Source organism: Leptodactylus fuscus, chromosome 1 (genome assembly GCF_031893055.1).
Source record: "Leptodactylus fuscus isolate aLepFus1 chromosome 1, aLepFus1.hap2, whole genome shotgun sequence".
NCBI lineage: Eukaryota > Metazoa > Chordata > Amphibia > Anura > Leptodactylidae > Leptodactylus > Leptodactylus fuscus.
The window spans coordinates 13216756-13238984 of NC_134265.1; the positions used below are offsets into that span (position 1 = coordinate 13216756).

The following is a 22229-nucleotide window of genomic DNA, read 5'->3' on the forward strand; positions in this document are numbered from 1 at the left end:
TGTCGCATTTGCAGAGCCCCTAAAGTATCAATACAATGGAAACCCCTCAAAAGTGACCCCATTTTAGAAACTACACCTGTCAAGGAATGTATCAAGGGGTATTATCATTTTGAGCCTAAAATGCTTCCCAAAAATTAATGTACAAAATGAAAATTGAAATTTTTAAAAATATGCCATTTCGGTGCCCAATACGTTGCACCCACTTTGTGTTGTCAGAGACCTGCACTCCTAAAACTATTAAGTGGGCCATCCCGGGGGTCAAAAAATTATATATGTGGGTGTAAACTGCTGCTTGGGCACACAGCAGGGCTCAGAAGGGAAGGACCACTGTGCGTTTTAGCTTTTGGGGTACAGATTTAGAGGGACCCTCTGGGCGCCATGATGTTTTTGCAGAGCCCTGGAGGTTCCAGTAAACTGGAATTCACCAAGAAGTGACCCCATTTTGTAGGGGCAATTTTAGGGTCTCTGCAAATGTGACGTGGTGTCCAAAAACGAAGAATCTAAATCTGCACTCCAAAAGCACATATTGCTCCTTCACATCTGCACCCTGCTGGGTACCCAAATAGCAGTGTATGCCCACATGTATGACACTGGTGTACCCCGGATAACGTACTTAATGCCATATGTGGGTAGAATCGGCTGTTTGGGCACAACCGGGGACAGAAGGGAAGGAGCGCTATTTTGGTTTTTAGAGCACAGTTTGGTTTTTTTTGCCACTTTTGCAAAGCCCCTGAATTGCCAATAAAGTGGAATCCGCAGACATGTCACCCTACTTTGGACACTACCCCACTGATGGGATTTATCAAGTGGTGTAGCGAGAATTTTTAACCCTTGAGTGTTGCATTTATTTAGTTTCCAGAAATGAAATCGCAACTGATAGAGAAGTTAAAAATGAAAATTTTACAGATTTGCCATTTCAGTGTGCAACATGTTGTGCCCGACTTATGTCAGCAGAGACACTCCAAAAACTGTTAAACGGGTATCCCAGGCACAACAGCTTTTAGAGCGTTCATCTCTGATACAAGTCGGGCACAATATATTAGGCACTGAAAGGACGTATTCCTGGAAAAATGGTCATTTTCACCTCTCACAATCCACTACAGTTATAGTTATATATATAAAGTTATAGCAACACTTGGGGGTTAAAAATGCTGTCTGTACCCCTGGATAAATCCTTCAGGGGTGTAGTTTCCAAAATAAGGTAATTTATCAGGGGATTCCAAATTACTGGCGTTTCAGCTCTACAAAAGTGTCATGGCATCCAAAAACCAAACCGTCTGTGCTCCAAAAACCAAATGACCCTTCTTCCCTTCTGTGTCCGGCTGTGCCCTAGTATCAGTTTATACCCACATATGACATTATGTCCGTTATCCGGGGGTACACCAGTGTCATACATGTGTCATACATGTGTCATAAACTGCAGTTTGGACGTACAGCAGGGTGCAGAAGGGAAGGAGCGCTATGCGGCTTTTGGAGTACAGATTCAGATGTTTGGTATCTGGACGCCATGTCATGTTTGTAGAGCCTGTAAGGTACCAGAAAAGTGGATTCCATGGGGTACCAGGAGTGACCCCATTTTGAAAACTGCACCCCTCAAAGAATTTATCAGGGGGTGTAGTGAGTATTAGTATCCCGGACGTGACTGCACAGCGGATGGCGAAGAGGGAATGTATAAGCTGTGCGGAGGACATTGCAAACACCAAATTCCCTACTATGTCCCCGTAGCTCCTATGATTGGGGGAGTCACTCTGGGGGTCACTTTAGGGGTCACTTCTGGTGTCTGTTCCCTCATAAGCTGTAAATCTGGGGTGTCCCCTGATATCCGCTCACACAGCTTATATATTCCCTACATGACGCACCCAGTTGTGTTCTAATAATTTGGCGATTTTTGAGGGTTTTTGTCTTCACATTGTGAGATGCTATATTTTCTTTATGTTTCTGGTGACGCGGCCATATAAGGGCTTATTCTTTGCGGGATGAGATGCATTTCGTAATGACACCATTTTTGGGTGTCTACATCTTATTGAATACATTTTATTAACCCTTTTTTGCTGGATTTAAAAAAAAAAAAATCAATCCTGGCATTGAGTTTTACTTTTTTAATTTTGCGCCATGCAGCGTACAGTATAAGTAACATGTTCCCTTTATTCTGCGGGTCGGTACGGTTACGGCGATACCTCATTTATAGTATTTTTTTATGTGTTACTAGTTCTGCAGAGGAAAAACACATTTGGGGACATAAATCAATGTTTTTTGCATCGCATCTTCTAAGAGGCGTAACATTTTTATTTTTCGGTTGACAGAGTTGGTTGAGGGCTTATTTTTTGCGGGACAACCTGCGCTTTTTATTGGTACTGTTGTCGGATGCATATGACTTTTTGATCACTTTTTATAGCATATTTTGTATGGTGAGATGGCGAAAAATCATTACTTCCGGCGAGTTTTTTCCGTTTTTTTTTTCCGGCGTTCGCCGTGTACATTAAATATTATTTCAGTTTTATTGTACAGATTGTTACGGACGCGACAATACCAAATATGCATTGTTTTTATTACTTTTTAGTTCTTTTTTTATATAATTCATTTTCTATTGAGAAAAAGGGATTTTTGGGCTTTATAACTTTATTAATTTTTTTCATACACTTCATTTTATTTTTTTTACATTTTTTTTTACTTTTTCATGTGTCCATTTAGGACACTTCAATCAGCAATACTTTGCTGATATAGAATGCCATGTGAGACACAGCCTGCAGGTGTCCCACATGGCATTCTGTAGCAGGATGTCAGGCTGTGTAGACGCACAGCCTGACATCAGAAGGTCCTGGCAGGATCACCAGGTATGTGGGGGCTTCAGGCAGTCTGGGGTCACTGGCCAGACCCCAGACTACCTTTTACTGCTATCGGCACCCTCCGATCTCGCCGCGGGGGGTGCCGATCTGATTTAATTGTCGGCGGATGCCTTTCGATCGCGCCGTGATGTTTCACGGCGCGATCGAAAGGGTTAAAACGTCCAGTCGGACTCAGTTCCGACTGGACGTTATTGAGGAAGGGGTTAGGTGTTAGTAACACCTAACCCCCCGTCCTCCCCGCACCCATCCCCCCGCGAAATAGGTACCTAAAGACAGGACGTATTTTTACAATAGTCCGGTCTTTAGGTACCTGGACCGCAGGCCGTAATTTTACGTACGGCGGTCCTTAACCGGTTAAAGCTGACCCAGTCTGTATAAATCTACTCAACTACTGCACAAAGAAGAAACTGCAGGAGTTATTGGTTCCCCCATCCCAAAGTCATGTCCCCCTTTGCTGATGGCTCCGGGGGTGTCTTTCTTGTGTGAGTTCTTTGATGATGAAGAAGAACTGATTTCTGAGCAAAATTTTTCCCACAATCTGAACATGAATATGGCTTCTCTCCTCTGTGAATTTTCAGATGTTTAACAAGATGTGTTGTCTGAGTAAAACATTTCCCACATTCTGAACATGAATATGGCCTCTCCCCTGTGTGAATTCTCTCATGTCTAAAAAGAGATGATTTCTCAATAAAACATTTCCCACATTCTGAACATGAAAATGGCTTCTCCCCTCTGTGACGTCTTTGATGTTGAAGAAGACTTGATTTCCGAGCAAAACATTTCCTACACTCTAGACATAAATATGGCTTCTCTCCTGTGTGAGTTCTTTGATGATCAACAAGATATGATTTCTGAGCAAAACATTTCCCACATTCTGAACATGAAAATTGCTTCTCCCCTGTGTGAGTTCTCAGATGTTTAACAAGATCGGATTTCTGAGCAAAACATTTCCCACATTCTGAACATGAATATGGCTTCTCTCCTGTATGAGTCCTCTGATTTACATCACTTCTTTGGTAACTTGCATTTTGCTTAACAGTCTGCGATGAATCAGAAGTCAAGACCTGTCTAATACGGTCGGATAATAGATGATTCTTCTGAAGGGCTGAGGGTATATCTGGGGTAATGACATGTTCTTCATATGGATCTTGTGTGATACCATGATCCTCTGCTGTATAATCTGTAGATATCAGATGTCCCTCTGAGATCCTGGTACAGTCATCTGACAAGAAGAAAACAGATTTTACCATCTTTAGATAATAGAACATTAAAAGTTATATTAATATTTTATAGTATTTCTCTATATATATAAATTTCCAGACATATTTTAAGACATCTAGAAATATCCAATAATTAACCAAGACTGGTGGCAAAACAGATGACAATCTAGCAGTAGACCTCTGAGCAATGACCAGTAAATCATGATGTCTGGCCTCCAGGCTTTTGTCCTCCAGTTTCCCATTTATGTGATGAGGCCAGCGTCTTCATTGGTCCATGGTGCGGTGTGCCAGTCACCACTCTTTTCTAGTGAAATGCTCAGTGAGTCAGTGCTATTAGGTGGTGTCCATCTCACACACTCCCTGATACCTAGACGTACTTTACTACAGGAGGAGGAGCAGTTGCTTTGGGGTAAGTGTAAGGTCGGATGATGATTTACCTAAATTCTGTGAGTCGTTATGATTTAATTGATGCTAAATTTATATGGTTTTTGTTTTGCTTGTTAGAACTTTTCAAAAATGAAACTTTGAAAAGTAAAAACATTTCTTGGTAAATAGACTGAAATGATGGTCAGAATATTACAAAAAGCCTACATATCCCCATTGAGAGGCCGACAAATGGGAACCCTCCCATCGGATCCTTCCTTACATGCAGCACACCCGGAGCAGGCTTGGTTCCATCGTCTATGGGCTTGTGGGATGGTCCTATTCTGGGGCCTATTTGGCTGGATCAATATAAAAAAACAGAAGTGTGATTGGGTATTTCATCTTATTCTGAAGCACGCTAGAAGAAATGAGAAAGATACCCGGAAAATGCAATCTCAAATGGGAATCCTTGAAACCCTGGAACTTTATTTGTAGGGGCAGATGACTGAGCCTCTTTAAGTTCCCCAAGATGTAAATCAGTATCTGAGCCTGAACTGCAGAGAAAGAAGGAAATTATATCCTGTCCAAATAGTGATCCAGCTCCGAATCAATAAACCGAACATCTGATTGGTAAAATTGGACAAAATAATTATAAAACACTAGCCTGTGCCCGCGACTTCGTCTGCGTGTTCTTGGCATTGATTATCCACCTATATTCAGCAAATAGCTTCCGTTGATGGTTCGACTGCTCCGGCGTTTCAGCAACTCTCAAGCTGTCCTGCTGCTGAACTTGTTCCTCGTGCCGTGCTTGCAATTTTTCCGGCGTCTCAGCAGCTCGCTGGGATGCCATATAATGAGAGTGTTGTTGGCATCGATGATCCGTCTGCCTCGGCGTTTCAGCAGTTCTGAAGCCAGCTTGCCACTAAACTCGTTTCTCGCGCCGTACCCGTGATTGTTCCAGCATCTAAGCAGCTTGCTGGGACGCCATATAATGAGCGTGTTGTTGGCGTCGATGATCCGCCTGCTCTGGTGTTTCAGCTGCTCTAAGAACCCCTTGATGCCTAGCTTGCTCAATCCTCATCAGCTCCGCTTGAGGAGAACTCTGTGACTTCTGGCTACCTTCATAACTCTCGTTTTATTCGAATTTTATGATAAATTAGATTTTCCTTTCCCGGCATGTTTATAGTTGGGAAACTGCGAATTTGGATTAAATGGGTTTTCCCATCTCAATATGTCAGCAGCCTACCAAGAGTACACAGAACACTTATGTAGATCAGATAATATGCAGATGGCTGTAATTTACCAGGATAAAAAGTAGCCTATGTGATAATCTAGGTTACAACTATCTATGTGCAAAACTTTTTGCACTATGTGCTTTTTGTGACAAATTAGATGTTCCTTTCCGGTATGTTTAAAATTGGGAAACTGCCAATTTGGATTAAAGTGGTTTTCCCATGTCAGTGTCTCAGCACCCTGCCTGGAGCAGATCAGATAATATGCAGATGGTTGGACAGAATGGAATCAGTGTTATCTGTGTGTTTACATAGAGAGATAACAGACCTGGCTGAGATAGTGCTGCCGGCAAGAGCAGTTTAATATAGTATATGAATATAAATTCATAACAGTCGTGAAGCCATGTCATTTAACAGGATAAAAAGTAGCCTATGTGTTAATTCAGGTTACAAACTATGTGCCAAATTTCATCCAAATCCGTTCAGGCGTTTTTGCGTGATTGAGTAACAAACATCCAAACTTTCACACTTATAATATTAGTAGGATAGGATAGGAAGGATAGGATGTCATTTTCTCCAAGAAATCCCATTTTAGAGCCCCAGAAAGGGAATCAACTGAATAAATCCGATTACCAAATTTAATCTCTGGGATTACCTGTGACCCCAAACTGAAATTTATATGCTAATCTTATTGTATATGACTTGAATATAGCTGAATGGGGGAATATACAGCTGAAAAATATAACAGGACACAGAACTCTACCTGTAGGAAACACAGACAGGGACTGAATTCATTCTGTACATACAAATAATGGAAGTCCATGTGTATATAGTCATGTCTATTACCTGCTGATGTGAGGGGCTGGTGGTCCTCCATCATCACCTCCTTGTACAGATCCTTGTGTCCTTCTAAATACTCCCACTCCTCCATGGAGAAATAGACAGCGACATCCTGACACCTTATAGGAACCTGACAACACAATGATACAGTCATCACCCCGACCCCTCCAGTTACTGTATAATGTCCCAGCATTCCCAGCAGTGTCACCTCTCCAGTCAGCAGCTCCAGCATCTTGTTGGTGAGTTCTAGGATCTTCTGTCCATTGATCTCCTCCTGTATCAGGGGGTGAGGTGGAGGCCCTGGGAATGGGCTCAGGGTTCCTCTCCATCCATCAAATACAAGGGTCTGACAGCGCCCACTAGAGGTCTTCTTCACTACTGTGTAATCCTGGTTATGGGGAGACACATTAATAAATCTCACTACATACATGTCCAGAGTCTATCACCTCTCCAGTCCTATCATCTGTTATTACTATAGATAAGAATGATGTAATGATGACATCATCAGAATCTCTCACCTCTCCAGTAAGCTGGTAGATGATCTCTAGGGTGAGATTTAATAGACTTTCCGCCATCTTGTTCCTGTCTCTTTCCATCCTTGATGGGACAATCAGGAATATTCTCTTATATAGAAGATACTGAGAGGATTCTATATTGTAGGAACCTGAATAGAGAGAAGATGAGACAATGTAATAAATTCACAATATTACATGTAAATAAAATACAATTATTGGAGATAATAATGCGGTGTTCACACTTGCACCGCTGTCCGCCCTTGGGGTTCCATCCTAATCCCGGAGAAACTGCATAGGGAACAGCTTGCCAGTGGTCAGTTTCACCCCTAAAGGACACAGCCCAAAAGTGTGTTAAGGACCTGGCCTCGTTTTTCAAAAGTAATATGTGCAACTTTAAATGGTGAAATTTGAGATGCTTTAACTTACAAAAGTGATTTTGAGAGTGTTTTTTCGTAACTCTTTATACTTCATGTTAGTGGTAAACACTAATCAATAATTTTTTTATTTATATATGAAAAAAATATAAAATTTGATGGAAATTCGGCCACAAGAACATGGCTGCAGACATGTGCAGTCATGTGTCCATGTGTTAAATCCAAAAGAAGTCGATGGAAGAAGACGTCACGGAGAGGGCATGCCAGAAGAAGACAGAGGCCGGCACTGGAGATTTTTCAAGCAGCATTGGGGACGCCCCCAGTGCTGCAAGAAAATTCAATTACATTCCGAAGAAATCCGGGATATCTACGAAACGGCGGCGCGGAGAAGACTTATAAAGGTAGGAGAAGAATAGTCTTTCTTAAGGCTATTGCTACGTGTTAGGGGGAAAAAATAGGATTCTAATGATTGAATAACTTTAATGTTTTCAAACACTTTATTATTTTATTTTTTTTACTTTTTCATGTGTACCTTTAGGATATTTGAATCAGCAATGATTTCATCGCAATATTATAGGCTGCAGGACACAGACTGCTCGTCTCTTGCAGTCTATACAGGAAGTCAGTCTATGCAGACGCATAGACTGAATTCCTCATTACTCGGCAGGGTACCAGGTAATGGGGGCTCGAGGAAGCCTGGGGTGACTGGCCAGACCCCGGACTGCATATTACACATACCATTGCCCCTACCTGATCTCGCCGTGGGTGGTGCTGGGGGAGCAGCAACATCACAGACCCCTTGGATGCCGTGGTCATTTTCCGACAGCTGGTTATGGAGGCGGTTCCCAGTTCTGATGTCACCCGCTCATATAGTGTAATAGTAATGGTATGTCTAAGGTCATTAAAGGGTTAAAAACCCATTCAATTGAATACATTTTTAAAGCAAACCGCCAGTGTCCGTATGTAGCCTCTCCAAAGGGCGGACATGGGTGCACCCATGCAGGTTCCACCTGCAGTTTTTCTTCTCTTCATCCCTCGGCATCCGCCGTAATAACTTACTGACTAGGCCTGCACTAATCTGAAAAAAATATGTTATTTAAGCAGGATTTTTTTGTTTTTTGTCTTATACACAATGTCCCTGCAATAATCTAAAAAAGAAAACCGCGCTGTTATTTAGGGGTGTTATAGATAGGTTCCTAGGAGCCCTGACAGTGTCATACACTATGTATTATAGATATATAGTACTAGGAGTTCTGACAGTGTCATACACTATGTATTATAGATATATAGTCCTAGGAGCCCTGACAGTGTCATACACTATGTATTATAGGTATATAGTCCTAGGAGCCCTGTCAGTGTCATACACTATGTATTATAGATATATAGTCCTAGGAGTTCTGACAGTGTCATTGTCACGGGATGGTTAGAGTCCGGCAATAGGCAATGTGTAATATATATTTCATGTGGAATGTATTCTCTAACCTGTTGTAAACATCAGTGTGTAGTTGGCTGATTCGGGTCTAGTGTGTTAGCACATTGTATGCAAATACCTCTAACTAGTGAGGACAATGGGTGGAGATAATCTGATCCGTGTCTCCAAGAAGATGTTGGACTGTGCATTGTTCAAAAGAGACAGGGAGTCTGCTCTCCTTGGCATTGGTGAGGGGGGAAGGATCTGTGACTCAGCCCTTCCCACCCCCAGATATAGGAAGTAACAGTTTAGTATATAGATGTAGCTAGCAGTTAGTATGTGTTAGCCGGCCTGTGCACAGCTCTGTAGAGAGCCAGGATTTAGTTACAGGACCAAGCTATCATTGGATTGTGACTTCTGTGGACTTATTGTTGTTACGGTTGATGTGACCGCCGCCGGCTACTAACTTTGTGGATTACAATAAATTGCTGTTGTCTCCCGACCTCTTGCGTCCGTGTTGATTCAAGATATCCTCCGGAGGAAGACGTATACCTTTGCTCCGTGACAACTGGTTGGCAGCGGTGGGATCAACAGAGGACAGCGAGATGGACTACAGCAGCCCAGCGATTAATGGAGCCACAACCTCAGAATACAGGAACTGGACTATGGCAAGTCTACAAGTAAGGGCCCGGGAACTAAACCTGAGTTACCCGGGAAGAACGAAAGAGCAACTGATCGAGGCACTGGAGGAGATGACCCTGCAAAGCGACCATGAGGAGGGCTGCCCCCAGGAGACAGGAGAGATACGGGAGTGGCAGGTACAGACCCAAAAGAGCAGATGGGTTGTTTTGTATGAGGAGGAATTGGCAGTGCTGGGGCTAGAAGCAACTGCAGAGCAAAGGAGTAGAGCATTACAGAGGGCTCAGGAAATGGAGAAGGAGGAACAGAGAATGGCGCATGAAAAGGAAAGAATGGCGCATGAAATGCGAATGGCTGAGATAACTACGCGGAATTATAATCAAACGTCGACCCCCAGCCCAACAGTGAGAGAACCACCATATGTCTCCCATAAACACTTCAAGACCTTTGATGAAGCGGCTGGGGATGTTGATGGATATTTTCAGGACTTCGAACACCAGTGCCGCCTGATGGAAGTCCCAGAGAAGGATTGGGTCCGGTATCTGGTGGGGCACCTACGAGATGGGGCTGCGGAAGCTCTCAGAGCCATGGACCCTAGTGATCAGCGGGACTATGAGGCCATTAAAAGAGCGGTGCAGAAGTATTATGCAGTCACTCCAGAGACCTACCGAGTTCAGTTCCGCTCTTTGTCTTACAATGGGGGAAGCTCCTTCCACATGTTCGCCCACAAGTTGAAGCAAGCATGCAAGCGCTGGCTAGAAGGAGAGGAGGCTGTCACAGTTGATAAGATCCTCCAAGTCATACTTAAGGAACAGTTCTTTTCCCAGTGCCCCGCTGAGATCCGTGAGTGGGTGCTGGAACGGAACCCAGCCACAGTTGAGCAAGCTGCTTCTCTTGCAGATGAGGGCCTGACCATCAAGCCGCAGTGGAAGAGGTTGTTTGCAGAGGAGCGGAAAACTACCACAGTCCGCCAGACACCCTTCAGCCAGCCACCCACCTTTCGTGCCCGGCCTCAGGATTACAATTCCCCCTCTACCCTTGCCCCAGCCCATCGGCCTCCAGCTATGAACAACCCTGTCCCTAGACAACGACCTACTGGAAGAATGCTAGAGCGCAGATGTTTTGGTTGCGGGCGGCCTGGACATTTGCAAGCTAGTTGCCCTGTTAACATGGGGGCATGGGCCACCGTGGCATCTCGGCCTATTCACTACCTGGGAACCACCCCTAGGACAGAAAGTTTGGCCCCATTTCCAGATGACTCCATGAATGACCCATCTGTTCCACCTCCAGGGGTCTATGGGATTCAGCCTTCTGCCACACATCCTGCAAACCTTCAGCGGAAGCACTTGCAGGAGGTCCTCCTGGATGGCTGAACAGTTGTTGGATTCCGGGACTCGGGAGCTTTCCTAACGGTAGCGGACCCCCGAGTTGTGCGACCCGAGGCCCTAGAGGAGGGCCCTGGCATTTCTATCGAGTTGGCAGAGGGTACTCGGAGACGTATTCCTAAAGCTACCGTGGAACTTGACTATGGTTATGGACCAAAACGATGCACAATTGGTGTGATGAGCGGGCTGCCGGCCGATGTTCTGTTAGGCAACGATGTTGGAAATCTACAGTGCCACTTTGTGGGAGCAGTGACCCGAAGCCAAGCTCAGGGAGAAGCCAACATGGATCCACCGGATTTTCTGACAGATGCCAGCCCTTCAACCCTACAACTTTACCATTCAGCACCGCCGAGGGAACCAACACCAGAACACAGATGGGTTATCCCGGCAGGAGGAAATATGAGCTATAGAGACTGATGTGCATTCCCCAATTTACCTGTGTAGGCCAATTGTGTCATGCACATGTTTTGAGAGGGGGAGGGGTTGTCACGGGATGGTTAGAGTCCGGCAATAGGCAATGTGTAATATATATTTCATGTGGAATGTATTCTCTAACCTGTTGTAAACATCAGTGTGTAGTTGCCTGATTCGGGTCTAGTGTGTTAGCACATTGTATGCAAATACCTCTAACTAGTGAGGACAATGGGTGGAGATAATCTGATCCGTGTCTCCAAGAAGATGTTGGACTGTGCATTGTTCAAAAGAGACAGGGAGTCTGCTCTCCTTGGCATAGGTGAGGGGGGAAGGATCTGTGACTCAGCCCTTCCCACCCCCAGATATAGGAAGTAACAGTTTAGTATATAGATGTAGCTAGCAGTTAGTATGTGTTAGCCGGCCTGTGCACAGCTCTGTAGAGAGCCAGGATTTAGTTACAGGACCAAGGAGCCAAAGCTATCATTGGATTGTGACTTCTGTGGACTTATTGTTGTTACGGTTGATGTGACCGCCACCGGCTACTAACTTTGTGGATTACAATAAATTGCTGTTGTCTCCTGACCTCTTGCGTCCGTGTTGATTCAAGATATCCTCCGGAGGAAGACGTATACCTTTGCTCCGTGACAGTCATACACTATGTATTATAGATATATAGTCCTAGGAGCCCTGACAGTGTCATACACTATGTATTATAGGTATATAGTCCTAGGAGCCCTGACAGTGTCATACACTATGTATTATAGATATATAGTCCTAGGAGCCCTGTCAGTGTCATACACTATGTATTATAGATATATAGTCCTAGGAGCCCTGACAGTGTCATACACTATGTATTATAGGTATATAGTCCTAGGAGCCCTGACAGTGTCATACACTATGTATTATAGGTATATAGTCCTAGGAGCCCTGACAGTGTCATACACTATGTATTATAGATATATAGTCCTAGGAGCCCTGATAGTGTCATACACTATGTATTATAGATATATAGTCCTAGGAGCCCTGACAGTATCATACACTATGTATTATAGATATAGTCCAAGGAGCCCTGACAGTGTCATACACTATGTATTATAGATATATAGTCCTAGGAGCCCTGACAGTGTCATACACTATGTATTATAGATATATAGTCCTAGGAGCCCAGGGCCACACCTCTAATGAGGCGACCTGAGGCGGTCGCTTCGGGCGGCACACGGGAGGGGGGCGGCGCACGGGCGACTTTTTTTTTTTTATTATTTTTTTATTATTTTTTTTTTTTTACTTCGAACCAGCGCAGGAGAGCTGCTTCTCTCTGCGCTGGTTCAGATGTCTGCATAGGCGGCGTCACTAGGCCACCTATGCACGCTGATACGTACTCAGACGTCTAGGTATCAGCGTGGGCGCGTCATTACGTGATGACGCTCGCTGATACCTAGACGTCTGAGGACGTATCAGCGTGCGTCCGCGGCCTAGTGACGCCGCCTACGCAGACGTCAGCCTGCAGGAGAAGAGGATCGCGGAGGCGGCGGGAACAACAACAAGATCGGTAAGTATAAAACTTATTTTTTTGTTTTATAATAGGCCGCTACCTGCTGGAGTATCTCCAGCAGGTAGCGGCCTATTTACCTACCTCCCCAGACCTGCTCACTGCCGCCCCCGCTTGTGCTATAGGCCGCGGAGGCCGGCAGTGAGTAGGCCCGGGCAGGCCACGATCCCACTACCACTATTATTATATTCAGGGGTCTTTTCAGACCTCCGAGTATAATAATCGGAGCCCCAGGGGAGGTGAGAGAACATAATAAACAATGTTCCTTACCTCTCCGGGGTCCGGTGTTACTCCTAGCAGGCTTCGGGCCTATATGGTAATACCCAGATGTCACGTGGTCTGGAATATTACCATATAGGCCCAAAGCCTGCCCTAGCAGTACCATATAGGCCCGAAGCCTGTGCTAGTAGTAATAGCCTGTTACTGCTAACACAGGCTTTGGCCTGTATGGTACTGCTAGGGCAGGCTTCGGGCCTATATGGTAATATCCCAGACCACGTGATGTCTGGGCATTACCATATAGGCCCGAAGCATGCCAGCATTAAAGAGGACCTTTCATGGGTTTGGGCACAGGCAGTTTCATATACCGCTGGAAAGCTGACAGTGCGCTGAATTCAGCGCACTGTTGGCTTTCCCGATCTGTGCCCCGGGTGAAGAGCTATTGGTGCCGGTACCGTAACTCTTCACAGTCAGAAGGGCGTTCCTGACAGTCTGTCAGGAACGTCCTTCTTCCCAGCAGCGCCTATATTGCTGTACTGTGTGAGCAGGGAGGAACGCTCCCTCCCCTCCTGATAGTGCTCTTCTATGGACGAGTACTTTGAGCAGAGGGAGGGGGCTCACACAGCACAGCACTATAGGCGCTGCTGGGAAGAAGGACATTCCTGACAGACTGTCAGGAACGTCCTTCTGACTGTGAAGAGCTACGGTACCAGCACCAATAGCTCTTCACCCGGGGCACAGATCGGGAAAGCCGACAGTGTGCTGAATTCAGCGCACTGTCAGCTTTCCAGCAGTGTATAGAACTGCCTTTGCCCAAACCCATGAAAGGTCCTCTTTAACATCGGGTCCCGGAGAGGTGAGTAGTGTTTATTATGTTCCCTCATCTCCCCTGGGGCTCCGATTATTATACTCGGGGGTCTGAAAAGACCCCTGAGTATAATAATAGTTCATCGGTATGCAACTGCGGTTGCATAATAGAGCTTGAAGGTTCCACTGTGGCCCCTGTAACCTCTATTATGCCCCACAGCAGCCCCGCTGCAACCTCTATTGTGCCACTGTGGGGCATAATATAGGCTGCAGGGGCCGCTGTGGGAGAATTGAGGAGTCAAAGATGTCTACACTCACCGGCCACTTTATTAGGTACACCTGTCCAACTGCTCGTTAACACTTAATTTCTAATCAGCCAATCACATGGCGGCAACTCAGTGCATTTAGGCATGTAGACATGGTCAAGACAATCTCCTGCAGTTCAAACCGAGCATCAGAATGGGGAAGAAAGGTGATTTGAGTGCCTTTGAACGTGGCATGGTTGTTGGTGCCAGAAGGGCTGGTCTGAGTATTTCAGAAACTGCTGATCTACTGGGATTTTCACGCACAACCATCTCTAGGGTTTAGAGAGAATGGTCCGAAAAAGAAAAAACATCCAGTGAGCGGCAGTTCTGTGGGGGGCGGAAATGCGTTGTTGATGCCAGAGGTCAGAGAAGAATGGCCAGACTGGTTCGAGCTGATAGAAAGGCAACAGTGACTCAAATAGCCACCCGTTACAACCAAGGTAGCCAGAAGAGCATCTCTGAACGCACAGTACGTCCAACTTTGAGGCAGATGGGCTACAGCAGCAGAAGACCACACCGGGTGCCACTCCTTTCAGCTAAGAACAGAAAACTGAGGCTACAATTTGCACAAGCTCATCGAAATTGGACAATTGAAGATTGGAAAAACGTTGCCTGGTCTGATGAGTCTCGATTTCTGCTGCGACATTCGGATGGTAGGGTCAGAATTTGGCGTCAACAACATGAAAGCATGGATCCATCCTGCCTTGTATCAACGGGTTCAGGCTGGTGGTGGTGGTGTCATGGTGTGGGGAATATTTTCTTGGCACTCTTTGGGCCCCTTGGTACCAATTGAGCATCGTTGCAACGCCAAAGCCTACCTGAGTATTGTTGCTGACCATGTCCATCCCTTTATGACCACAATGTACCCAACATCTGATGGCTACTTTCAGCAGGATAATGCAATGCCATGTCATAAAGCTGGAATCATCTCAGACTGGTTTCTTGAACATGACAATGAGTTCACTGTACTCCAATGGCCTCCACAGTCACCAGATCTCAATCCAATAGAGGAGCATCTTTGGGATGTGGTGGAACGGGAGATTCGCATCATGGATGTGCAGCCGACAAATCTGCGACTGCAACTGTGTGATGCCATCATGTCAATATGGACCAAAATCTCTGAGGAATGCTTCCAGCACCTTGTTGAATCTATGTCACGAAGAATTGAGGCAGTTCTGAAGGCAAAAGGGGGTCCAACCCGTTACTAGCATGGTGTACCTAATAAAGTGGCCGGTGAGTGTATGTTTCAAACTTTACAGAGTCAAGTCACAGCTGAAAGAAGTGGTCATGGCGGTCCAAAGGGAAGAGACTGGAAATGTGGGGAGACGTCTCCTGTGAGTATTACTGCATACCTCCCAACCGTCCCGATTTCCGCAGGACAGTCACGATTTGGGTGACATGTCCCGCGGTCCCGGTTGGAGGGAGGTATGTCCCGATTTCAACTCAGATCTGCGTCCAGAGGACGCAGATCTGAGTTGAACACATATGCGGCTGAAGCAAGGAGCTGACACAGGTCAGCTCCTCGCTTCGCCGCTGCCCGCCTCTCTCCCTGACACACGCGGCTGAAGCTGCTCGCATGCTTGCTTCGCCGCTGCGTCTCTCTCTCGCTGACACATGCGGCTGAAGCAAGGAGCTGACCTGTGTCAGCTACTCGCTTCGCTGCTGCCGCCGGCTCCTGGCTTGTAGACGCGATGTACAAGCCAGGAGCCGGCGGCAGCAGCGAAGCGAGGAGCTGACACAGGTCAGCTCCTCGCTTCAGCCGCATGTGTCAGCGAGAGAGAGACGCAGCGGCGAAGCAAGCACGCGAGCAGCTTCAGCCGCATGTGTCAGGGAGAGAGGCGGGCAGAGAGCGGCGAGGGAGCGGAGGAGAAGGTAAGTTTAATGTGGAGGTGGAACGTGAATCTGGGGGCAGATGAAGGAGAGGACGGCATGACACTGGGGGCAGAGATGGAGGGACATGAATCTGGGGGCAGAGATGTGGGGACATGAATCTGGGGGGCAGATGAAGGGTGTATATGAAACTGTGGGAGAGATAGAGGGGGGACATATAATTTACGGGTGACTGTAGGAGGATTATACTGTGTGCGGGCACATGAAAAATTAACGAGTGGGTGGGGTCAACACAAAAGTGGGCGGGGCTAAATTTGCCGCGGCGCGCTATGCGCGCCGCACATTTTGTCCCTCTTTCGGTTTTTCAAAAGTTGGGAGGTATGTTACTGCATTGAATTTATTGTAATGTCCCCCCCCTGCTGTCTTTGGCTGACGATCAAAAGATGGGGGCTCTTTCGATCGTCTGCTTCAGGCAGCAGAGAGGCTAGGTTCACCACTGTAGGAGCCCTGACAGTGTCATACACTATGTATTATAGATATATAATCCTAGGAGCCCTGACAGTGTCATACACTATGTATTATAGATATATAATCCTAGGAGCCCTGACAGTGTCATACACTATGTATTATAGGTATATAGTCCTAGGTGTCCTGACAGTGTCATACACTATGTATTATAGGTATATAGTCCTAGGAGCCCTGACAGTGTCATACACTATGTATTATAGATATATAGTCCTAGGAGCCCTGACAGTGTCATACACTATGTATTATAGGTATATAGTCCTAGGTGTCCTGACAGTGTCATACACTATGTATTATAGGTATATAGTCCTAGGAGCCCTGACAGTGTCATACACTATGTATTATAGATATATAGTCCTAGGAGTCCTCACTGTATTTTTTTTAAAAAACTTTACAAAGTCTAAGAAAATATTAAGACACAGGAGTACATCATCAGGTCTATCAGATTCACCACATGAAGTAGGCCCACACCACTCCAGGGGTGCACCATAGTAGCTGTCAGTCCCCCTGGGAGGAGCAGATTTCAGAGAAGGAGACCATGAGGGCCGGTTTTAGACAAAGTGTGGTCTGAGGCAAAACTAAAAGCGGGGCCCCAAAATCCTGACATACCAATGCCATCATATTCAGTCATTTCAGAAGTCAGGGATGCACTTCCAGCGCCACTGATATAGACTTAAAGGGGCTCTATCACTGGGAAAAGTCATTTTTAACTAATGACATGCTTGCATAGGCTTTAGAAATGCTACTACACACTTACCTTTAGTATGTAGATTGCCTCAGTGGTGTCTGAATAAGTCCGTTTTTATTAATATGCTAATGAGCTTCCAGCCAGCTCAGCAAGCACGAAGCTTGGGGTATGTATAAAAAGGAACTATTCATAATAAAATAAAGGGGGGGGGGAGGTTTAGAAGGATGATCTATTGTTAATAAAGATAGGGGAACTATTCCCCCCCATACTTACATAATAATTCCCCTAGGATTATTAACAATAAATCCTCTTATAAATAGCCCCCTCCACTTATAAATTGCCCTAAAAGTATTAACCTTAGTCCCTGTTAGTAAATATGTATCTGTTAGGATTTGAACCGGGCTCTTGTGGTTTTCCTGGTTGATCCTCTGACTCGTGACCATTTGCCTGTTTGTGTTTGGTCTCTGTCTTTCTGTTGCATGTGCTTCTTGATTGTCTGCTGGAGTTTGGAGGTCTCAGGTGTGTTCATTTGCAGGGTCGGACTGGGATGTCTAGGGCCCACCAGTGGAATTGTTTCTAGGGGCCCACCGCCAGGACCTTGCAGATCAGCGGTACCGAGACAGGGCGGTTAAAGGTAATAACATGTTGGGAGCCATGCTACTCACCCCCTATACCATGTGCACTACATATACCTACTGCTACAGCCTGAATGGCAAGTGAACAGCATGGCTCCTAGAAATGTTAGCATTACCCGTAGCTGAAGTGTCCTGGAAAAGCTGATCTGCAGAGGTCCTGGCTGTTGTATCATCGCAGATGTAATATTGATGGCCTATCCTAAGGACAGACCATCAATATTAGAAAGATGGATAAATCCTTTAAAGTGGTTGTCCAGGAATTGGAGCAACTCATGTGGTGGGCAGGAGGTGTAAAATAAAAAACAAATAAATAAAAAAAAGAATACTCATCTGTCCTTGGCGCTCCGTTGTCCGCCGGTAGTGTCTATTCGGTCTCGTACTGGCACTACTTTCTGGGAGTCCTGCACCTCATGTGATCGCTGAGACCAATTAGGTACAGGAACTCCAGAAATGAGGCCATGAGACCCAAACACAGGCGGGGATAACGGGGGGCGGGGACAGGTGAGAAGGCTCTTTTAAAAAAATATATATATATTTTTACACCTCCCTGGCAGAAGGGGGATGTTAAAATGTGTGGGGCATATTAAAGGGGTTTCCAGGGTTAAACTTTTTTTATGGCCTATACTCTGGATAAGCCATAAATACCTCAAACCCCACATTGCAGAAACACAACGTCTTTGGCTACTACAGAAAAAACCAGCAAAGTGAATGAAATATAATCAAACTAGCTGGTACCCGCGACTTCGTCTGCGGTGATTGTAGCAGTGGGTATATACAGGGGCGGGTAAGGTTTTCGTACTGTGTATATGGTATGGGATATGAAATGTAACTTTGTATCTTGTTTTTGCTGTAATTCAGAGAATACGTGAGACTTTTGTGTTGAAGTTACTTTGTATTAGAGCTGCTATATATACGGTGTTGTGAGAAACTTTACATAGTGACTTTGGGACAGAAGTATTTGAAGTTAACCCTTTCCCGCCGATGGCATTTTTTGATTTTGGTTTTTCGTTTTTGACTCCCCTCCTTCTAAACCCCATAACTTTTTTATTTCTCCGCTCCCAGAGCCATATGAGGTCTTAATTTTTCTGGGACAATTTTTTCTTCCTGATGCCGCCATTATTTATTCTATATAACGTACTAGGAAGCAGGGAAAAAATTCAAAATGGGGTGGATTTCAAGAAAAAATGCATTTCTGCGACTTTCTTACGGGCTTTGGTTTTACGGCGTTCACTGTGCAACCAAATTGACATGTCCCCTGTATTCTGTGTTTCATTACGATTCCGGGGATACCAAATTTATATGGTTTTATTTACATTTTGACCCCTTTAAAAAATCCAAAACTATGTTAAAAAATTATTTTTTGAAAAGTCGCCATATTCCGACAGCCGTAATTTTTTTATACGTCTGTGTACGGGGATGTATAGGGCGTCTTTTTTTGCGGGGCCGGGTGTACTTTTTAGTTCTACCATTTTCGGGAAATGTTATTGCTTTGATCACTTTTTATTCAAATTTTTATCAGAATCAAAACAGTGAAAAAGCGGCGGTTTGGCACTTTTGACCATTTTTCCCGCTACGGCATTTACCGAACAGGAAAAATATTTGTATAGCTTTGTAGAGCAGGCGATTTCGGACGCGGAGATACCTAACATGTATGTGTTTCAGTTTTTAACTACTTTTATATGTGTTCTAGGGAAAGGGGGGTGATTTGAATTTTTAATCCTTTTTATTTGTTTTTATGTTTTTTTTTACTTTTGTCTAAACTCTTTTTTTTGCATTTATTAGACCGCCTAGGGGTATTGACATGGGTGGGCGGTGTCGCGGATTGTCAGAGTGGTGGGGGTCGGCAAACATGGCTGCTCCGGAGCGTTATAGAGCGCCTCCTGGAGTATCGTTAAGGTGAGGGGCAAAGTGGTAAAGTCTATGTATATGTTATTGTGTGGGGTTAGGGGCGAGGCTGTAGAGGGTAATAGGAATTTTGTGGCTTGCTATGGTCCAAAGTGTGTGAGATTGCAGAGATGGTGGTGTGAGTTTGGGTTTTGTGGGGTTCCTGGCACAAACGTATGTGCGCTATTGTGACGAAAAGTAGCCTATTGCGCAATCGGGTGTAGTGACTATGTTTGTGGAAAATTTCAGCCAAATCGGTCGAGCGGGTTTTGCGTGATTGAGGAACAAACATCCGAACATCCAAACTCACAAACCCACAAACTTTCACATTTATAATATTAATAGGATTTACCTCATCCGCACACTGCAGGAAAAAAGATGTGGAACAGCCACAAACTCTAAAATGTGAGCGCTTCTAAAAACATGGCCTGTTACTTTCAGCTGCGCAATTGGGAGAAAGTGCGGGGAAAAAAACACTGTGGAAAAAATACATTGAGATTCGCCGCTATTTTTTTCCACAGCTATTTTTTTAGCCGCGTCTCACTGTTGGGCCTCATCCTTATTATCTCAATAGACTGAGCATCAAACTATAAGGCTGAGTTCACACAGAGTTTTCTGGTCAGGAATTTGGTTCTATTGGGTTAGAGTTCTATTGGGAGGCTTTTTTGGAGGCTGATTTTGAGGTGGATTCCTGACCAAACAACTCCGTGTGAACTCAGCCTTAGGGCTCGTTCACATCTGCGCCCGATCTCCGTTCTGCAGGTTTCCATTTCCTGCACAAAACAGAGGCAGATGACGGAAACCTGCAGGAGGCTCTCTCACCCATTCATTTGAATGGGTGAGAAAGAGGTCCGCGGTGAGTGGCAGTGAGCGTTTTATGCTCTCCGCCATTAAACCGATTTTTTAAAATCAGACACAGAGTCGAACATGCAGTACTCTGTGTCCGATTTAAAAAAAAACCGGTTTTGCAGCGGAGAACATAAAACACACACCACCGCACCCGATCTGACAGCTTTCCGTCTTCTACATGCAGAAGACGGAAAGCTGAGAACGGACTGCCGAACGCTAGTGTGAACCTAGCGTCAGCCTAAAGCCCCATGTAGCAAGACAAAGCAAAAAGCGCTGCGGGAAAAACCCCGGCGGCAACACATCAGTTTTTCCTGCAGCGCTTATTGCAGAAACTCCGCAGAGGTTTCCTCTGAGGACTTTGTTTCCTTTAGGGTAAGTTCACGAGGGGATTTTTGGTCAGGATTTTGAGGCCGTATCTGCTTCAAAATCCTGACCAAAAAGATGGCTCCCTTTGAAATCAATAGGAGCCGGTCAGTTCTTTTTTTTCCGGGAGCCGGTTTGTTCCAGGTCCCGGAAAAAGAAGCGTGGTGCTCATTCTTCAGGTCGTTTCGCCTCACGATTCAGCCTGAAGACACTCCCTCCTCCCATCTAGGCCCATTTATTGGGCCTAATCTGGAGCAGAGTGCGTGACTGGATACCGGTGCAGTGCACCGGCATTCAGTCGCGGCTACCCGATTTTTGGTCTGGAACCTGAGGCGGCCTCCGCCTCAGGTTCCGGACCAAAAAACCCCGTGTGAACTTAGCCTTATACCTATAGGGAAACTGCAGGTGTTTCTGTAGATACAAGTGACATGCTGCAATTTCCAAAACCGCAACAGTTTTGGAAATTGCAGTGTGTCCGCCATGTGTGTTTTTCTGCAATGTGTGGATGGGATTGCACTCACTGCGTTCAGTAATGCATTCGGGGAGTCCGCATGGGGACCCTCCCAAACAGACTACCAAACGCATTAGCAAGCAGTGTGCAGTGAAAGCACACATAGACTATAATGGGGTCCATGTGCTTTCCGTGCGGTGTCCGCATAGAACATGCGGACAGAAAAGTACTTCACAATCTATTTTCCTGTCCACATGACTCATGCGGACACCGCGTGGAAAGCACACGGACCCTATTATAGTCTATGCGGTCCGCATACTTTCACTGCACACCGCTTGCTAATGCGTTTGGTAATCCGTTCGGGGGAAGGGGGAGGGGGTTCCCATGCAGACTCCCCAAACAGATCACCGAACGCAGATGTGAACCAGGCCTTATACATATACCATATATACTCACACATATACAATACTATAGCACATATACAATACTATAGCACATATACATTTATATACATTCATATACCATATAAGTCATATATATACTTGTATGAATACTATATATACACACACACACATATGTACATACATATTATAGCATACTGTATATACTTTACACAAATGTACATATACATACATATTAAACATACAGATTTTACAAAAAGAGTTTACTCACCTATTCCAGCAGTAGTGAACTCAGCAGACGGCTCCCTGTCCTCCCCACACGCTGCGATGTAAGAGGACTCAGTGTGAGGGGGAGGGGGAGGGGGAGGAAGTGCGTGCGGGCAGCAGGAGGAGACCTCACAGGAGAGCAGCAAAGCAGCTGCAGGTAAGTGAAGGGAGAGGCCGTTAGCTGATGCTGAAGAAAGACACGTTGTCCTCCGATGTG

At 45.4% G+C, this 22229-nt stretch overlaps 1 protein-coding gene and 1 pseudogene across 1 annotated transcript in view; one reads left to right on the forward strand and one right to left on the reverse strand.

The window, feature by feature from the left end:
* Positions 1-22229, forward strand: part of LOC142191103 (uncharacterized) — a 602426-nt pseudogene that overhangs the window by 390758 nt on the left and 189439 nt on the right.
* Positions 3205-22229, reverse strand: part of LOC142188990 (uncharacterized) — a 68382-nt gene continuing 49357 nt past the window's right edge. The window contains exon 4 of the mRNA XM_075262095.1: positions 3205-4068. Within this exon, the coding sequence (XP_075118196.1) occupies positions 3263-4068 (806 nt within the window). The 3' untranslated portion in view covers positions 3205-3262. The remainder of the gene's footprint in view (positions 4069-22229) is intronic.